Consider the following 20,385-nt stretch of genomic DNA (forward strand, 5'->3'; position numbering starts at 1 on the left):
ATCTGGCTCTGGCTCGGATTTATTGTGATTCTCTAGGCTTTATTCTCCTTTATATTTGCCCTTCAGATGGCAGCAAGATCACTGTAAGAGTTCTAGCTTTACGCCTTCACAAGACCGTAGTCAGAAGAAAAGACAGAGAACTGCCTTTGGGAATCTCCCAGAGAATGAGGAGAAACTTTTCCAGAAGCCCAGAGGAGTCCTCTCCTGGTGCTACATTGATCTGACATGCCTAGGAGCCTACTCCTGGCATGGAAGAGGAGATTAGAATTATCCTTAGGCCCAGGGGTTAGAAGTGTAGATGCATGACCTGTGAGGAGAAAGGGATAGGTATTTTATTTTATTGTTTTCTGAAAGGGATAGATATTTTAATAAAATCAAAGGGTAAGAGTGAAAATGAATGCTGTGTAGGTGTGGTAGGCTGGAAAACGGTCCCCAAAAGATATCCACATCAAGTCCTGGGGAACCTCTGAATGTCACCATCTTACTTAGAAAAAGGGTCTCTGCTGAGGCCATTAAGATAAGGATCTTGAAATGAATACATGATGCTGGGTTGTTTACGTAGTCCCTACATGCCCTCATATAAATCTTTAGAAGACGGAGGCAGAGGGAGATTAGACACACAGTGGGAAAGGGAGTGTGAGGAAGAAACAGCCACAGCCACAAGCCAAGATGCCAAGAAATGCCAGTAGCCACCCAAAGCTCTAAGAGGCAGGGAACCCCTTCTCCCCTAGCATCTCTGGAGGAGTGGGGCCAAGTCAACATTTCCTTCAGAGGTGGCCACCAGAACTGTGAAGGCATAAATTTCTGTTGTTTTAAAAGCAATCAAGTTTGTGGTACTCTGTGTCAGCAGCCCTAAGAAATTAATACAGCGGGCAACCTACAGATCCACTGCAGTCTGTATTTTTCTATGCATTATGCAGCTCTCTGTCCTTCACGCTCACAACCTGAGCACACTGCCTTCCTTCAAAAAATTACTCAGATATATCCTGTTTCAGCAATACGGAATGACCACTGTCTTGAAAGTCCTTACTCTAACCTCCCACTCCTTCTGTTTTAAAGCTACTTCCTCTATGAAACCTGCCAAGTCTCACCAATCTACATTAGGTCTTCTCTTTTATTCTCTCCCATTGTACCCTGTTCATTTCGGTTGTTATGTCAGTTTACATTACCTGCCCATTTACTCAATGGAGATCTAGATTATGAATTCCCTTTGACAGGGACTCATCTCACTCATCTACCAGACTATATTCAGCATCTGTGACAGTACCCAGCACATGAAAGGAGTCCCAGGTTTCATTTTAGAGACTTAGCCCTGGAAAAGTCCCATGGAAAAAAACAAGTAAGTGGGTTAATGGTTAATCTTTGTATGTTCAAAATGTTCTGCTTTAAAACCATTACATCTATAAATAAATGAGAGGCAATTTCATGTTCTCAGAAATGTTTGATTTTTCCAGGCCTCACATCTGATAGCTATGATTTAAGTTTTCCCAACTCTTATAACTATTGATAACTATGGCCAGAGAGGGGAGGGGGTTACTCTAAGCAGATTCTGAACTCAATGGAAAAATTGAACTAAAAAATGATAGCTTCAAAATCCCATTTATAAAGCTTCTAGAAAATGTAAAATGTATTTCACAATATTGTTAAAGCAGAGAGGAAAACATTTTTATTTTTATGTAGACACAAGCAAAGCCACATAGTTTATATTCAATTAGAAACTAGATTCTATATGCAATTATAAAGTTTTCAACAGATTTGTTATTTATAGCCAATAAAGAAAACAAGGAACAGGTGATCCTATAATGTAATACACAGCGGTACTTTTTTTTCCCTTTTATGCTTTCTGTAAACATAAATCTCTGCACAAAAGAAAATACAGTAACTTACCCAAGCAAACTATAAATATTCTCATAAAATCATGAGAAATATCGGTAAGGTCTTGATTTCTAATATTTTTTAACCCATAAATGGAAGTTAATTCATTTCTTTTGCATTTGGGATAAAAGTGTACGGAAATTTTTTTAGTTAAGATGGAAATGAAATATAGTAGAATGAGGGAAGAATTTGTGGTCATGCACATAGGTTTGAGACCCAGGTCTTCCATGGCTGGTTAATTAAGTACTTTCAGTGAGTCCTTTAACCTGCCTGCCCTCAATTTTTTCATCTATAAACTGAAGGTAGCAATAACAACCGGGACACAGAGTTGTTGTCAGAACCAGTAAAAAACTCCAGGTGAAAGTGCTTTACAAACTACAAAGTATAATACGAAGGTAGACTGCTGTTAATGATCTCAGGAGGAGATTTTGGCATGTCCAGTATACCTTGAAAGTAATCTGAACCGGGTTCAGCTCTGTCTATTCTTCCTTTCTCTGTATATGCACTGAAAGTCAAACACTGTTCTGAAAATCCAAAGAATGTTTGATTTATACACTGATACAGTGATCAAAATAAGTATTAAGATCTGAGTTTATGATACAACTTGTTTCAGTAAATGCTTATTAAATTAAAGTACAACTGCAGGATTATTAGCCCAGATTTTTCTTTCTCTCTCTTTTTTTTATTTAAATACAGCTCTGCACAAAAATGAAATGGAGCATGGAGCCTTAACCTTCAATTCCACTTTTATTTCCCCAGGAATATCCTAAAACAAAACACACTGTGAGTAGCCTTAAAAATCTTTGAGACAAACCGCAAGAAACTGATGAACACCTATGACAAAAACAAAAGCAGTAGAACGTAAGGATCTTTAGAAAAGTCAGCACAGGAGCAAAAGCCTATGTCATTACTAAAATGATGTCCTAACTCACAGCAGAGAAATCGATAATAAATGTTGCTACCTGAACAAAATTAAATTAAAAGTTAATATGTTCTACAGGTCGATATAATTATGGCATGAATGAGCTTTAAAATACAACTAAGAGGTACACACTGGTGAAACAAGACATTTGATTTCATGAACTGTATCTTCAGATTTACCGCTATGCTTCCTGAAGGCCACATCACTGGTGAGCTGAGCAAAAATGGCAGTCTAAGAGGGACGCGTCAACTACAAAATCCTACAAAATCAATGACAAGATGAGAGATGTAACCTAATCCAGCTCTACAGGAAGGGACTGGGGCAAAGGTAGGTGAATCAATGACACTCAAATAGTTAACATATGGATATTCTACAATTAACATAGAAAGAAAAAAAGCCCAGGATTCCTACTCAGCTCATCATCAGTCAGTGGGAAGCTGTTAAGTGTGGATGGATAGTTAGTGACATCACAAGATGGTACCAGCTACCTGGTACACAGAAGTGCTTCAGGAATGCTATTAAAGTGCCAATAAGACAGAGCTGCTGCTAAGGAAGGTTCTATACACACAAATTTGACCAAAAGTCAGAAGATGGTATTGAAAGGTATGTGCGCAAATGAACCATAACTTCTCGTTTACTTTCATTGTCTTACTTTCGATTCAGAAAATACCTCATTTTGCTTCCAATATGAGCTCGGCATTATACTAGCAATAGTGGAGAAAATAAGATTCGGCCCTTCCTCAAGGAGACAAGTCACAAGAAACATTTATTAGCCACTTATATAACACCCAATATTAGGCCAAGCACTTCATTTGCACTTGCCCATGGAAAATCTCCAACAGCCCTAGGAGATAATCATATTTATTATCTCCATCTTTACATGTGGAACTTGAAGTGAGTTAACTTGTCTTGGGTCACTGTTAGGAAATAAAAGTTGGGGATTCTAACTTAAGCTATTAATCTCTGTGATGAAAACATTCAAGGGCGCCTTGGTGGCTCAGTTGGTTAAACAACCGCCTTCGGCGCAGGTCATGATTCTGGATTCCCAGGATCGAGTCCCACATCGGGCTCCCCACTCAGCAGGGAGTCTGCTTCTCCCTCTGACCCTCGCCCCCTCTCATGCTCTCTCTCTCTCTCTCCCATTCTCTCTCTCAGATAAATAAAATCTTAAAAAAAAAAAAAGAAAAGAAGAAAACATTCAAAAAGTTACATATCCAAGCTAGATAAGACAGCATGTGGCAAACTGAAAAGTGAATAATGTAGACAGTAATCACTACAGAAGTTTAGAAGAGGAGCCCGTTTCAGGATCAGTTTGATAAATAAAAGTAAAGTGAGATTTGAGCCATGTTTTGAAAATTAGGTAGAATTCGGATGACAAGAAAGGATTAATGTGAGCAGGGTGTGCCAACCAGTCCAAATGATTTCCCAGATGTTGTTACTTTTGAGGATCACAATATCCTTTCAGAATCATATATAAACTATAAGCACCTTCTTAGGAAAAAAAGCACAGGCTTCTATATACAAAATTATGCCTGCAATTTTACATTGTATACCTTAAGACACTCAAGTATTTAACAAAACACACAAGAACCTTCATGACCTGGCCCTTCTCCATCAGTTCGGCTCCTTCACTGCTAAGTTCTACTTCTTCCCAAACCACACCTGTGGCAGTTCCAGGGCTCTCCGGGCTTCCTCCTGCCTCAGGGCCTCTTCCCAAGGAGCTTGCATACCACTCAGCACACCTTGACAACTTCTTTTTTAGGTGGCCTTACGTCTTACCCATCTTTCCAGACTCACTCAAGGCACCAAAAAGCCTTGAAAATGAAAAATGGTGATCAATTGAGATGGGGAAATCAGAGGCAAAGCAGGTAACAAATACAAACATTGTATATCTTATTGATATAAAACAAGAACTGAGAGCTGTATAAAGGAACAATCAAGAAAATAAGAACTCATAGAAACTAAAAATATGTCAGCAGAAATAAAAAGTTCAATAGTCGGCTTGAAGAAAAAGTTAATCTCTCAGAAAAAAATAAATAAAAAGAATAAATGGTACCAGAAAAGAGGGAAAAAAAAATTGGGAGAGCAGACCAAGAAATGTTCTAGAAAAAGGGAAGAGAGAAGAGAGAAGACAGAACTATACAAGAAAAACAGAACAAAAAATTCAGAACCAAAGGATGAAATCCCAGACTCCAGAACCCACCAATGACTCAAGAAAAGGAATGTTAAAAGACCCACATCGAGGTACACCATCCTGTAGCTATGCAACAATGGGAATTAGAGAGATGCTAAGTGCTTCTGGGGGTACAGGAAGGTGGGGACTAAATCACATTCAAGGAATTAAAACCACAATTGCACTGGAATTCTCATTAGCAACACTGGAATCTAGAAGTTAGTAGAAAAATGTCTTGGGGCGCCTGGGTGGCTCAGTCGTTAAGCTTCTGCCTTCGGCTCAGGTCATGATCCCAGGATCCTGGGATTGAGCCCCGCATCGGGCTCCCTGCTCAGCAGGAAGCCTGCTTCTCCCTCTCCCACTCCCCCTGCTTGTGTTCCCTCTCTCTCTGTGTCTCTCTCTGTCAAATTAATAAATAAAATCTTTAAAAAAAGAAAAATGTCTTAAATAAAATGGAAAAATGATTTCCAACCTGGAAATCTATCGTAATTCATCAATGAAGTTTAAAGTTGGAATAAAATATTTTAAGTAAACGAACATTTTTAAAAAGTTTATAACCCCCAAACCCATTCTAAGCTCATAAAGAATGTGCATCACCAAGTGAAGTTATACACCAAGAAAAGGAGTATATGAAATCCAGGGACTATGAGATAGGACATAAGAAAACAGCAGAGGTAATTCCCAGGTGGTGATTAAAGGAAAAGGAGTCCCTGGAGTAATGCTGAGCAGCAAACACAGGGAGCATGAGCCCAGATTACAACAGGAAGATGGAGGGCTTCAGGACGGGTTTCTTTGAAAAAGGATGGAACTGCTAAATGGTTTAATTTGTTTGGCCACACTGAAAGGATGTTTACAACCATCTCAGTGATTGAAAGAAGAATCAATCATGGGTACACAGAAAACTAAGCAAATAGGAAAAAATAATAATTCTGAGCAATTATCTTTAGAAAAAAAGTTGTACAAAAGGTAATAAAATCATTGTGTATTATATGTCTCCGTGCTAATAAAATTACCTATAATAGTATAAATATGTAATACTGATTTAACTAAAACATGTTTGGAGCGTAGGTAGAAAAGGGCAGCTATATAAGACATACATTTTTATCTTCCATGATACAAAGTGAACAGATAAAAAGGAAAATAAAGGGAGTGCCTGGCTGGCTCAGTTGGTAGAGAGTCCAACACTTGATCTCAGGGTCGTGAGTCTGAGCCCCACACTGGGTATGGAGCCTACCTAAAATAAAAATTTAAATAAATAAATAGGAAAGAAAAGACTGAGAAATAGCAGTGTAAGCCTTTTATTTAAAAACACAGTTGTGAATGGTGACAGAACAGGAATCAAGATCTGGTAGTGCTGGTCTCTGAGGGGTGGTACTAAGGAGCTGGTGTGCAGCAGAGCTAGCTCTTTGTTGTTGTAAGTATGGAATATTATTTGACTTTTAAAAATACATTCATAGGTTTCCACTTCTGGGAAGTGGAGTTACTGATCTTCATTCCTCTCATGAAGTACAACTAAAAATCCTGGACATTATCTATAAATTGAACCTAAGAAGACTGACAGACAGACCAGCTATGGACCTGAAGACAAAAAGGAAGGACAAAGTGGTAAGTTCCCTAGTTTTCCTTTTGCCTCATATATCCCAGATTTGGAGCTAAAAAAGCCAACAACCTAGAAATGCCAATGGGCATGGACAGAACAAAAATAACAACATAAGCCAAAGGAAAGAAAAGAGGCAGCCTAGCAAGATGGAAAGCTTTCAGAGATAACAGCCAAACACCACAGAAAAAAACTGTGCCCCCCCCCCCCGCCCCCTACATGAGCAAAGGCCAAGTGGGAGCCTGGACGTCCACCCTCACCAGGCTATAATGAGATGCCCCCAACCCATTTCTAGGCACCACGTTGAGCCCTAAGGATCTAAACTGAGTAACGCATGGCATATGGCCACAAATACGGATTCTAGTGGAGGAGAAAAACAAGTCAGTAGCTACTGTACAATGATATGTGCACTGTGGTGAATTTATATGAGGGATATTTAATCAGCAAAAGGAAAAGACGATTATGGAAGCAGGGTGGGAGGGAAGGCTTCTTTGAGGAGCTAATCCTAGAGCTCAATTTGTAAGGATAGGTAGAACTAGCCAGATGGAAGAAGGGTGTCCTGGGCTAAGGGCCTGACAGGTACTAGGAAGAGAATAGAACGTACTTGAAACTACAAATAATTCTGTCTGGAGTGAAGAGTGGTTAGGAGGGAATACAGAAAGACGATGTTGAACAGGCTGGACAGGAGCCAGGCAGAGAAGGGCCTTGTGGGCATGCCTGCTTCCCTCCTTCCCTCCCTTCCTCCCTCCCCCTCCCCTGTTCTTTCTTCTTCTTCTCTCTCTCTCTTTCTTTCTTTTTTAATTCTAGTGTAGCTGACAGTGTCACATTAGTTTCAGGTGTACAATATAGTGATTTAACAATTCCATACATTGCTCAATGCCCATCAAGAGAATGTATGCTTTTTTATAAGTCCACGAGGAGCCCCTAAAGAATCTCTGATATTTTTTTAAGGGTGATTTTTTTAAAAAAAGATAATTTCCCATTTTGTGCTATCTTTGTCATTTTTTAAGGATCACTCTGACAATGGTGAGGAGGATGGGTTAGAGGAGGATCAGATGAGTCAGGAATCTGAAAGGAAGTTACTGCAGGAATCCAGACAGGAAGGGATGAACACATAGAACACAGCAGGGGGGGATTATACAAGCAATATCTGCATATATCCTAGAATCTGGGTCAGTTTTACCAAATTTGAGGTTTTTGAGGAGAGAAAATGAAGAGAGAAAGCAGCGCCACATTCAACTCTAATACTAGGTACTAGTGTTCCTAGTGCTAACTAGCTTGGTGGCCTGGGGCAAATCTCTCTGAGCCTCATTTTTTGTATCTAACAAATGGCATGGTTGCCATTTGTTAGAGTTGTTGTATAAATATATAATGCCATAACAGATGTGAAAACACTATAAAAAATATTAAGCATAGTGTATTATTTCCTATTGCTGCTATATCAAACTACCATACTCTTAGTGGCTTACTGCAACACAAATTTATTCAGTCACAGTTCTAGCCATCAGAAGTCTAAAGTGTGTCTCACTGGGCCGAAATGAAGGTGTTGCCAGGCCTGCATTCCTTATGGAGGATCTCAAGAAGAATCCATTTCCTTGTCTTTTCCAACATGCATTTCTTGGCTCATGGCCCCTTCCTCCATCTTTAAAGCCAGCATCTTCAAATTTTTCGACACTGACTCTCCTGCCTCCCTCTTTCACTTACAAAAACCCGTGTGAGTATCGGGCCCACGGGGATATCCAGGCTAATCTCCTCATCCCAAACTCAGCAACCTTAATTTTCCACCCCATCCCGTCATGTAAAATAAAATATTCACAAATTCCAAGGATTAGGATGTGGACATCTTTAGCAGAGACCATTATTCAGCCTACCATACATACAAGATTCTAAGTTAATATCTACTTGGCAGTCAATTTTTTTTTTTTTCAATTTCACAACTAATATGTCCAAGAGTTGTTTTATGGTTTAAAAAATAAGAAATTGAAGAGAAAGTTTTCTAAGTAACTCACTAGTATATCTTTAAGATTTAGCAACATATGCTAAGTTAAAAGCTCAAGGATAACTATAGATTTTGATATTTAACTTAATATAATCTTTCCCATCTCTTCAAAACAAATGAAAATTTATGACAAAATCTAAGTAGAATCATAAGCATTCTGATGTTTAACTTCTAATGATAGTATCCTGGCCTATGACAAAATATGTGGAAGAAATGCCTAATTGTAGAAATATACACATTTTGAAGCCTGGAAATATAGGAAAGGTCAGGCTATCCATCAAACAAAGGGCATTAAATACCTCAAAGGCAAACATTCCTGACCCCAAGGCAAGTACGCAGGTGAAAGAGGAAACATGCCATACTGGGGCCTGAAAGTAGAAGACAAGTAAAGTCAAGACTGCTTCTCAGGACCCCTAGAGCAAGCCTAGTTCAGACCTCTGTAAGCCATCTGGTTTCAAGACACATATCTTCTCTACCCTTCAAATATGTCATTGTGGATTATACCTTCTAGTCCCACACTAATGGTTATCCTAAAAATATGATATAGACATAACACTAAGATAACAATTCCTAAAAATTTGTTATTGAATAAATGCAGTGTATATTATAGCACAAAACAGTACAAAAATAGGATTTATCCAAATCTGAAAAATCACAAATCATATATATATTTTCCACAAACTTATTTCTCCCCCAAATTTATTAATAATTTCAACCAAGCTACAATTAGGGAATTTTTTAAAACAATTTCCATGGTGTCTCATTTCAACCTCCTATCTCTTGAATATATACCCTGACATTACTGACATCCACAATAATAACCTCAAGATTATGAAAGATACCAACTTCTTATTGATCGTTAAAGAAAAACTAAGCTATGGCCAGAATAATTTTACTACTAAATGTACTAAGAACATGTAAAAGATACATATTTTATTTAAAACCTGGCTATAGATGAACTATAAACACATGAAATCCTTCTGTCAGACTATTAAAGTATTCATACCACAACTTTTCCCATCACATTGCACAAATATAACTTTACTTTAACAAAATCAATAGCAGGGCTCGAGTTTCTAAGCAATACAATTTAAACAATTCCAATCGTGGAAACAAGGTTTTTCCAAAGAAGCAATTTTTTTTTCTAAACTATGGCATTTTGTATTAATCGATCAAAAATAGTATCAATAAAAAATGCAATAGAAGCTATCTTATATTTCACATCAGAATATATTCTTTCTTGAAACTAAAAAAGACAAAAAAGATTTATAAAGAGCAATCATTAGTCATTTTTTTCTAATAAAGAAGCTTTATGAACATAACTGGAAGATGATGATGATGATAGTAATAATGACAACTAAAGCTGGAATGATTTAATCTAAGAAGCTTTTACTGGCAAGAAAAAAAAAAATCCCCAGAGAGAATGTCATTAAAACTTTTTCATGAGTCATCATCCTAATTTGTAAATGCAGTTAGCAATTTTATGATTCTACTTTCTCTACCTGTAACAATGACCTCTCCAAAAAAAGATCAAAGCCATTCATTCACTCATTTACCCACTGCTGACCAACTACTCAACAACAGCTTGCAACACGGCAAATGGTATAGAAAATATACTTCAGATCCACATGTCCTATCTGTACCATCTTCTACACACTCCCTTCCTTCCATACAAGTCCCAAGGCTACTCGTGGGTATTCTAATCCTTAAGTGAAAAACTAGACTGAAAAAAATATATGCATCATCTGTTAACTGATAAAGAATATAAATGCCAGTATCTGAAAGATTCCAAGTCAACATAAAACCTGTTTAAAGTAGTTTTAAAAGAAAGCAAAAATATGCAAAAGAAAAGATTAATATTAAATATGAGATATTTATCAATGGTGAAGACACAGATTATATACCTCAGATACTACTGTGAAAAATCTGATATTTAATTCCTGATTGACCATATCAGGTAGAAAAAAAATTTCAGTTTGCCAGAAAGAAAAGTCACATTTCACAAATGCCAAAAGCTTAATCGTAAAGTTTTCTGCAATACTGATCAAACCGCATGTTAACAGAGAAGAACAGATGCATGTGCAACAAATTAGGCTTCAAGTTTTGTTAGAGTTTTAAAAATTCAGGTAAAGCTTCCCTGTACAAAATTCAGATAATGGCACACTGAGGACAAACACCAGACAACGATGTATCAAAAGAACATGATGTAACAACTTTTTTCCTATAGTGAAATACAGTTACTAAGTCAGATAGACCTTTTAGTCTCCTCTGTGATATTTTAAATAGGCAATCAGAAGGATTAAAATGTGAATGCATTTGGAGTTTCCCAAACAAAGGGTCAGATCCTAAGGAAGATAGGAAGTAATACAAAAAAACTATCCATTAATGTCTCAAAAGCCAAACAAAAAAACAATGACAGGTTACCTCAATGTCACTTGTTAAAAAAGAATCCAAGTCAACCTTACTAAGCCACGTTAAATAAATAAGAAAAAAAAACACACAATAAAGCCATATGTTATGTGTTCCTCAGCCAATTTACTCATTTAATCCACAACTGCAGAGGGTCCGTGGGATATTATGCCACTTACAATGGAAATTCTAAAAGAAGAGAAAAATATTCTTTGACCTCCAGGCATCTGCTAGACAATGCCAGAAAAAGAACAAATTCAATACTGTACAGGTAATCCATCATGAGGAATTTAACACCCATAGAAGTAATAGATTGGGAAACCATTAAATGCTAGTGGTTTTTTGAAAAATATTGAGACTTTTTGATCAATAGGAAGTAAACGTAGGCAGAGGAAAACAAAAGAAGGTGAGAATTCAAGAAGAGCAATAAAAAACAGGGAAGAACAACGCAGAGTAGAGAAGTACAAACTGGAAGCATAGGCATCTCTGTAGAGAAGGATGCTGTAGCAATCAGAGTCCAGAGGAGGGGACATGACAATGAGTGAGGGCCACAAATGGCTGCAAAAGGAGGTCTTAGCCGGAGACTCTGAGCCAGGAGTCTACGGAACAGCAGTCAACATTATCCAATGGGGATGTTCACCAAAACTACTGACATATTATTTCATGAATAGAAGAGATTTAATACTTACCCGATTTATATGGTTGCTCCTTAAAATAACCTGTAGTAGGGTTTTCTCAAATTCTTCCAACTTCTTGGAACACTTTTTAAGAATATGATTAGATAAGTTACAATCACTGATCAGTCTGGCTAACGTATTAACAGCTTCTGCCCAAAAGCTTGAAAAAGGAAATTTGGGTTTACGGTAAAAAGTGATCAGGCCATCCAGCAACTGAAAAACAGAATCAGATACTGTGGAAAAGTCATTTTCAAAGTGGCTTAAGTCTGTTTTCAGACTCCCTGATTCTGTCAAGTTCTTCAGTTCAAGTAGATGTTGCAAGAATTGCATGTGGGAAGACAGAGGATTTTCCTGAGTGGCACAATGTCTTTTCACAATGGGCAGTGGTAGAAAGGGTGTGGAGGTGCCGCTCTCCGCAAGATGCTGGGTCATCTCTGAAGGCTCACTTCTCTGCTCATTTGATAAATCACACCCAGAATCTTCCAGCAGACTTAATGTATTTTCAGAACTTCCAGGTTCCTGAGCCTGCAACTGGGAAGATGGGCCTCCTAAAACAGAAAGGAATAGAAGTGTTATCTTTCTGTAGCTAACATTTCTTCATATAAAAACTAGACAGGGGCCCCTGGGAGGCTCAGTCAGTTAAGCGTCTGACTCTTGATTTCAGCTCAGGTCATGATCTCAGGATTGTGAGATTAAGCCCTGTGTTGGGAGCCACACTGAGCGTGCAACCTTCTTAGGATTCTCTCTCTCCCTCTCCCTCTGCCCCTCCCACCCTGTTCATGCTCATTCTCTCTCTCTCAAAAAAAAAAAAAAAAAAAAAAAAACTAGACAGATTTTTCTAACTTAAAATACTAAACGAAGCATGCAAAAACATACTAAACATTTAAAAACCAGTAGAGAAAAAACTGTGAAAGGAATTGCTTAAGCTGACTGAAGAAAGATCTCTGGTAGAAAGCAAAGGTGATTCCCCCATGTATTTTCAGGTCACTATCTCTCGTTCAACTCTGTGCCATGCTTGAAAGATACATAGAAGAAACCACAAGACCTGAAGAAGGTAACCATCTGGTGGAGACTCCAATGGGTCACTACAAGGCAATAAGTTGTATGCAGAGATAGAGATCTGCTCAGGGCACTGTGAAAACAGGAGGACCACTGAACAGTGCACCCTGGTTGGATTACTGCATCCCGGAGGAGGCGATGGTAGCACTAATTTATAAAGCATTAAGTAGGAGTTCTGAGTTAAAAGTCAGGGAAATGCAGGAAGAGATTCCATACACCAAAGGGATAAGAGCTAAAGTACAGACTTAAAAAGGAAAAGAAAAGCATTGTGGATATAAGGAGCCACAAGCAGTTTGATGTTCCTTTACAGAAAATATAAAGCAAGATACTAAAAGAAATATGTAGAGGCCAGATCATAAAAAATCTTAGAAGATATATTAAAGGCCTTAAAATTTATAGGTAGAATGAGTGTAATTCAAACTTGAATAATGTAAGACCCCTTTGGAAAAATTATATACACATCCACACGAATACCTGATATACAAAAAATAACTATAAACTTATATATGTATGTGTACTTATAGCTATTCAAGCACACCTATATCTGTATAGAGAGATAAATAGATGGATAGTAGGGCTGGATCTCACAGATCCTTGAAAGTATGTCTATGACCACTAGAATCTTCTGATGTGGGCTGAGAGGTACTACAGTTAAAGCTAAACTAGTAATTTTAGGCCATTCTTTGACAGAAATGCCATCATAATCACAAATGAGGTTATCATCTGTAAAATGATTATCAGTAAAAGTTACCAAAAAAATTGAGAAATTCTCATTGAATGTTCTAAAGCACATTCATATTTATGAAACCAAGTTTGGGAAATATTGCTGTCAGCAATGAAAGGAGGAGTGAGACACTAAATAGTGTAATACAGGAAAGGGAAATGGTTTTATTTTGCATTTCACAGATCACTCACTCTATTGGCCGTATGAAGGGCAGATTTGAGGGAGGACACAATGAGGCACTGAAGGATGTCCTAATATCAGATGATGAAAGAAATGAACCAAGCAGTTGCTGTGGAAAAGAAATAAAGGGACTGACCAGGGAAATCCATACAAAACATCAAAATATAACCTACAAGCCAGCGGACTGACTGAAAATGGGCAATGAAGTCGAGGTAGGAAAAAATGCCTTTGTTTTTGACTCAGGGGACTAGGTAGATGACAGCGCTACTAACTGAAATGGTAAAAATACAGACAGAAAAACTGGCTTAGGAGAAATGATAAAAGTCCAGGTTTGGTCTTGTAAACTGTGAAGCAACTGGAGGAACTCTAGGCAAAGAGATTCACCTGCAAATTGGCCACATGAGCCTAAGGGTGGGGAAAAGGCCTAGACTGAAAATACGTTTGAGGAGTCATCAGTGTGTAGGTGGTATGTGAAATCATGAAAATGGTTATGATCACCTGGAGAGAGTATGGGAGCAGTGACTAGAACAGAAGATCAAAGAGAGACCCTGAGGAGTATCAATATTTGAGGGCTGAGTAGAGGGGGAAAAAATGATTAAGGAGACAGAGAAGGAACAATTAAAGCGGTACAAAAGGAAAAAAATGACTGTGTTACGAAAGTCAAGGAAAAAGTTTCAAGGAGAATTACACACAGTAGAGAAATCCGTAAGATAAAAAGCTGAGAAAAATACGTTGGCATTACTCATTAGAAAATCACCAGTGATCGTATCCACAGAAGCTTTGCTCAGTCAGAGTGGTGGACAGAGGCCAGAGTGCAATGGGAGTGACTGTGCAGAAAGTCAGAGAGGACTGGCTGAGGCTTCTGAGGACTTGGATCAGGAGAGTATAAAATGGGAGAGTAATTGCAGGCAAATGTGGCATGTCAAATTGGGAGAAATTTGAGCAATTATAGACTAAAAAGAAAAAAATAACACAGAAGCAAAAGTTGGGAGAAATGAGAAAAAATTTAAAAAGCCAGGTGGGGCCTGGCCCTGGAGAAGGCAGGGGGACACTGAGTCAAGGACCCCAGTGAATGGGTTGTGCTTAGTGATACAGAAGTAATTTGTTTCCTTTGAGGCCGAAGGAAAAAGAATGAGAATGTATAGGGATGTCAAAAAAAGAAAAATAATACCCTTAGCATATAGGAAGTTAAAAGAGATCTCACCTAACAGTCATTTTTTAAAGTTAGAGATGGGGGGATACTGGTTGATCAGGGCATGGGAAGAATGATGAAAGGAACATCTTCTATCCTCCCCATCTTACATTTGGAAATTTGATTTGTTGCTCTTTCGTCCCTCTATACAAATAGAAGGTGACGATGAGGCAAAATGAGAGGATCAGGCTTTAATTTAGAGTTCATTCAGTTAAAAAGTATCTGCTATAACAATGACAAATGTGCAACTATGTGCTTGCTAATTACCACAACAGTATCTGTACTCCATGTTAAGGGGATAATGCAGTAAGTTCAAAAATGCGGTGGTAACCCAAACAGTGAACTATTGGCAAAGCATTTAAACCATATGTGGCCATTTCTACACTAAAAGAGGCACACAGCCTGCTCATTTTAAGCCAACAGACAATTTATTTTTCTGATGAGCAAGAATAAACATTTGAAATGACTTCTCACTCTTCACAAAAGTAAAGGGTGGGGGATTACGGTAATTATTTAGGTAGATTATATTTTTCTTTCATGGAATTCAAAATGGTTCTTCACTAAGAAAGTGAACAGAAGTCTAAATATTTCACAAACCTCCTCAACTTTCCATCAAGGTAAGCTGAACTTCATGGGTGATGATTTCAGGGAAGATATAAAATGAATTCTATCAACAACTAAACTGGGAAGCAAAAAGCTGTTTTCTTGTTTCTGCTTTTCACCCCTCACTGGTGTACCTTCTGGCAAGTCATAACCACTCCATCTCATCTCCTCCATGTGCTGATTGGTACATATTTGCAGGGAGTAGTTCTACCCATGCATGTGCTCTGGGCATAGGAATACACAAACTGACCATCATTCTTCCTGGATGCTTCATTTCTGCACCCGCAAAAAGGACTGATGAGGGCATATGTTGGAGACGCCAACGTGGGAAACCCCACAGAGAGGAATGTTCTCTCAGTGCCCTAAAGGAGTGCATAAATTCCACCAGCAAAGACTACAGTGAGCTTTTATGCAATATGGCTTACAGTATTAAAATCACTTTGTCAAAATGAATAGAACAATCTTATATTCACATTTCACTTTACAAAACAGTTTCATCAAATAATTCAATTGTTGTTTCCAACAACCCTTGAACATATGTTATTATTATTCCTAATTTACCGATAAGGAAATGCAGGCTCCACTTGATTAAGAGGTCTAAGAAAAGCCACAGAGGGAGAAGCAAAACCAATTACTCAGTTCCAAGTCCAATCATCTTCTAACCACAGCAAAAAGGCCTGTGTGTTCCCATGCTAGCTTCTGTACATACCCCTCTGCCGCTTTAAATGAGTCTTACAGAACTCATTCTACTCAGATTCTACTCATTTGCTTGGATGACTTTTCTCAAAATAAATCTCGAAGCTTGACTAACAAAGCATCGTACCCAAAGGAGAGAAGAGAAAATGAAGCCATGCTACTGCAACTTTCTGTAATTCCTGTTTTTCCAGGAGGGACTAAGGTGAAGCAGAAGTCAAATGATGCTTCTCTCTTAATTTGTTATTGGGCTGAAGGGATTGAGGACTGTAATTTCTCTCCAAGTCATTGGATATGATCTAACCAACACATGTGTCATTAGATGTAAAGAGACAGTAAAGGACATACACACACATCCTGATCAAGCAGAGTCCAGCACATTTTAAGCGCTCAGAAATACTGTCTATTGTTATTAAATGATAATAGATACACCAAGAATCTAAATTATCCTAAAGTATGACATCACATATAAAAGTGCATAAAATAAGATACCAGTTAAAACTACAGATCCTGTCCAAAATATTCTATAGTCCCTCTCATACCCTGGATCTCATAGACTTTCAAGTCCATCTTACTGGGCCCTTGTCTCTTCCATCTTCTTTCAGTTGTTAAATTCCATCTTCATCCCACTTACCATTTAAGAGTGGCTCTCAAGCATGCTCAACAAAATAGAGCTGTGCCCGCCTGCTACACATCCTACCCTAGAAATGCCCACCCCTGAATCAAATGTATTTTCTGCTGCGCCCCAGATTTTCACATCCACATCAAATCTTGATGTCTTTTGTCATCCATTTCTACAGTCCCTATATTATTTATAAAATTAGACCCAGAGAACCAACTGTCTAAAAGGGATCTTTTTCTGTACACCTTGAAAATCCCAAGGCTTTCTATTTATAAAGCTGTACAAATCATCTTCATGAACTGCACATAAACATACAATTCTTGTTTGTACTGCTTACCACCAATTTCAGCCCATAGCAAGACTATTCTCCAGTCACCAGGCCCGAGCGAGGGATCACCCTTGGCAACTTCCTTTCACCTCCCACATACAGTGAAATGCCATGCTATGCTGATTCCATCTTCTGTACCTGTATTAGTCGGGACTCTCCAGAGAAATGGAACCACTAGGATATATATACAAGAGAGAGGGAGAAAAGAGTTCTATCATAAGGCATTGGCTCATGTAATTATGGAGGCTGAGAAATCTCAAGATCTGCAGTCAGCCAGCTGCAGACCTAGGAGAGCAATGGTATTATATAGTTCCAGTGCAACTACAAAGGCCTACAACGGAGAGCTGACAGTCTAAGTTCCAGTCTGAAAGCCAGTAGGCTCGAGCCCCAAGAAGAGCCAATGTTTCAGGTCGAGTTCAAAGGCAGGAAAAGACCAATGCCCCAGCTCAAAGACAGTAAGGAAGAAGGAATTCACTCTTACTCAGCCTTTTTGTTCTCTTGAGTTCAACTGATTGGATGAAGTCCATCCACACTAGGGTAGGTGGTCTGCTTTACTCAGTCTACTCAAATGTTAATCTTGTCCCAAACACCATTACAGACACATCTACAATAATGTTTGACCAAATATCTGGGCACCAGGTGACGCAGTCAAGTTGACACATAAAATCAACCATCATTACACATGTGAACCTGTCCTTTCCTAGTTCCCCTACCCCTGCTCTAGTTCACACCATCATCATCTCTTGCACCGATTACTGCAATACCCTTGCCTAACCAATCTACCTGCCTTTGGTTCTGTCCTCTTCTAGGCCATATTCTGAACTGACCTGACAGTCACCCTGCTGAAATACTAGTTTGAGCACAGAGTTATCATCCTTAAAACCTTCCAACAGCTTCCTTTACCAGAGACCTCCAAGATCCTCAGCTTGGCCCACAGAGCCTTCCACTGTGTGGCCCCTGCTTACTTCTCCAGCCTTGCCTCCATGCTCACTCTTGCTTATGTATAAGTAATATTAAACCCTTACAGTTTACCAAAACACACCATACTAATTCATACAACTAGGCATTTGCACAAGTTGTCACCACTACGTGGGGTATTCTTATGCTATAACCCAGAGATGGACTGATTCCTCAAACCCTGATTCAAATCCTCTGTGAAACCTTCCCTGCTCTGCCCAGAGCAGAGGAAATCATTCCCCATCTGGGCTCCCCTTACACATAGTTCTATTACTGCACTCATCAACCTGTTCTGAGTGTATGAGTGACTCCCTCTTGGAAGGGAGAGATTCTTGAGGACAGACACAGAGTTTACTAATCTGGGAATTTCTGTTGCCTGATGCCTACCCTACTATATAGTTGGTGGTATGAATACTTGTTGAATATACATATTAACAAAAGGTTAAATCAAACTGCATTTCTTCAAATGCACTGAAATGTCATCATGGGCATATATAACTTGTCACTACGAACCCTGATATCTTAGAAATAATAGTCACTCACATGTACTGATGAGTTGAACAATTTTTAAAAAGTAGTGTTTTCGCCACCTGGTGGTCAAACAGAAATTGCTATTTTCAAGTACCACACGATTCTGAAATGACAGCATTTCACTTTAAAACAATTGTCTTCTGCCTCTGGAAGGATATGTTTTGGCATATTGCAAAGCATATTTGAGAAATGCTGACAAAGAAAAGCCTACAGTTTTGTTTAATCCCACTCTAGCTGCTTGCATCCTAATTCTAGTTTTGAATACACCAAGAGAGACAGCAATGTCAAATGCATGAAATTATAGGCTAATGGAATGATTCGTCTTAACAGAATTGTCTTCACTGCATTAGGTTCACAAGACAAAACGTACATTTGTGTGTCAGCTTGGTCCAGGACTACTTGATAGTGCTCTCTCTCCCACGCTCAGTGCTCCGACCCTGAGCTTTCTTGCTTGTCCCCAACTCTCTCATCTCTAAGTTTGCCAATTTAAACCTTCCTCGTTGTCTTTGGCTGTCTCTTCCTGTTCCAACTTCCTGGATGCCCCCACCTTTCCTAGAGCCTCAAAGAACTCTGTTAGGCAGATGATTCTCAAAGTTCTATGTCCCATCCTGCCTCCTCTCCCAAGTTCAAGTCCCTAGCTCTCAGTATTTTAAACCACACAAGTCCAAAAGAAACTGCATCCTTCACTGATACTTGGTCCAATTCCCTGATAACACTGCTATCATTCTCTGTTCCAACATTTGAAACCTAAGGGTCAACTCTGACTTCTTCCTTGATCCCCATATACACTCCATTGACAAATAATGTTGATCTTGCCTCACCTTTCTGTTCCTTAGATTCACTAAGTTTGTTCCCATTTAGCGCCATTCCCTCTGCCTGGGATCCTCCCTCCACCCTGAACCTCTCAATTTTCTCAAGGCTGGTTTCTCGTTATCATTCAAGTGTCTGTTAAAATGTCACTTCTTCAGAGAGACCTTATGTGACCAACCAGTCTAAAGAAGCCACCAGACTGGTCTCTGTCATGTCTCCCTATTTTTATTCTCACTTGTCACTGCCTGATCATCTTCTGCCAGTATAATCTGTCCCACCCACAAAATATATACTCCACGATAGTCTCGGACTGCTGGTTTATTGCCATATCCCAGAGCCAGGATACTGAGTGAGAGAGCTCAAGAGAAATTTACTCAATCAATAAAAACCTTTTTTATATCATCTTTTTCCTATGCCAAAATAATTACACATAAGATAGGGACAATGACTGAGCTGTTCCTGTCTCTAGCTCCTCCCTCTTCCAAACAACCCTAAACACGATGCCCAATTACTGTACCCAAATAACCTATGCCTCAGATTACCTAAAGGAACCACTTTCAGAAAGCATACTGTTTGGCACATGCATAACACACACCCAATAAATGCTAGTTTTCCTTCTATTTTCCTGCTGGAAAATCTCCAAAGGCTCCTTGCTGCCTACAGAATAAAGCATGTTTTCCACTGGCTGTCACACCTCCACTTAATAGGCTCCAACCTAGTTTTTCATCTTATTCTCCAGAACACCTCCTCATGCTCTGTATGCCACAGTCAAATTAGATCATTTGCCAGCAGATGCCTGTGTCTGTGCTTTACACTGTTCTCTCTTGCCTGAAATACCCTAGTATCCATAGCTTTCTAAATCCTACCCATCCTTTAAAGTCAGCAGCATCCTCCAAAAAGAATTTTAAAAGTCCTATACTCTAAAACAAAATTATCACTCTCTCCTCTAAACATCAGTATTTTCCTCTGGACCATAGTCTCATCGGGTGTAATTAGTGATGTGATCTTGCTCCCAATAGACTGTGTGATCCTAT

General features: G+C 38.8%; 1 protein-coding gene and 1 long non-coding RNA gene across 2 annotated transcripts in view; one reads left to right on the forward strand and one right to left on the reverse strand.

Moving 5' to 3' along the window:
• MEI4 (meiotic double-stranded break formation protein 4) overlaps positions 1-20,385 on the reverse strand; it is a 187,967-nt gene that overhangs the window by 147,043 nt on the left and 20,539 nt on the right. Inside the window, exon 2 of the mRNA XM_032409417.1 lies at positions 11,665-12,200. Within this exon, the coding sequence (XP_032265308.1) occupies positions 11,665-12,200 (536 nt within the window). The remainder of the gene's footprint in view (positions 1-11,664; positions 12,201-20,385) is intronic.
• Positions 2,902-12,711, forward strand: LOC116635463. The gene is made up of 3 exons (XR_004300174.1): positions 2,902-3,124; positions 6,428-6,575; positions 12,636-12,711. It is a non-coding gene; the product is annotated as an uncharacterized LOC116635463 (long non-coding RNA).

Source organism: Phoca vitulina, unplaced genomic scaffold (genome assembly GCF_004348235.1).
Source record: "Phoca vitulina isolate PV1807 unplaced genomic scaffold, GSC_HSeal_1.0 scaffold11, whole genome shotgun sequence".
In the NCBI taxonomy this organism is placed as follows: Eukaryota; Metazoa; Chordata; class Mammalia; order Carnivora; family Phocidae; genus Phoca; species Phoca vitulina.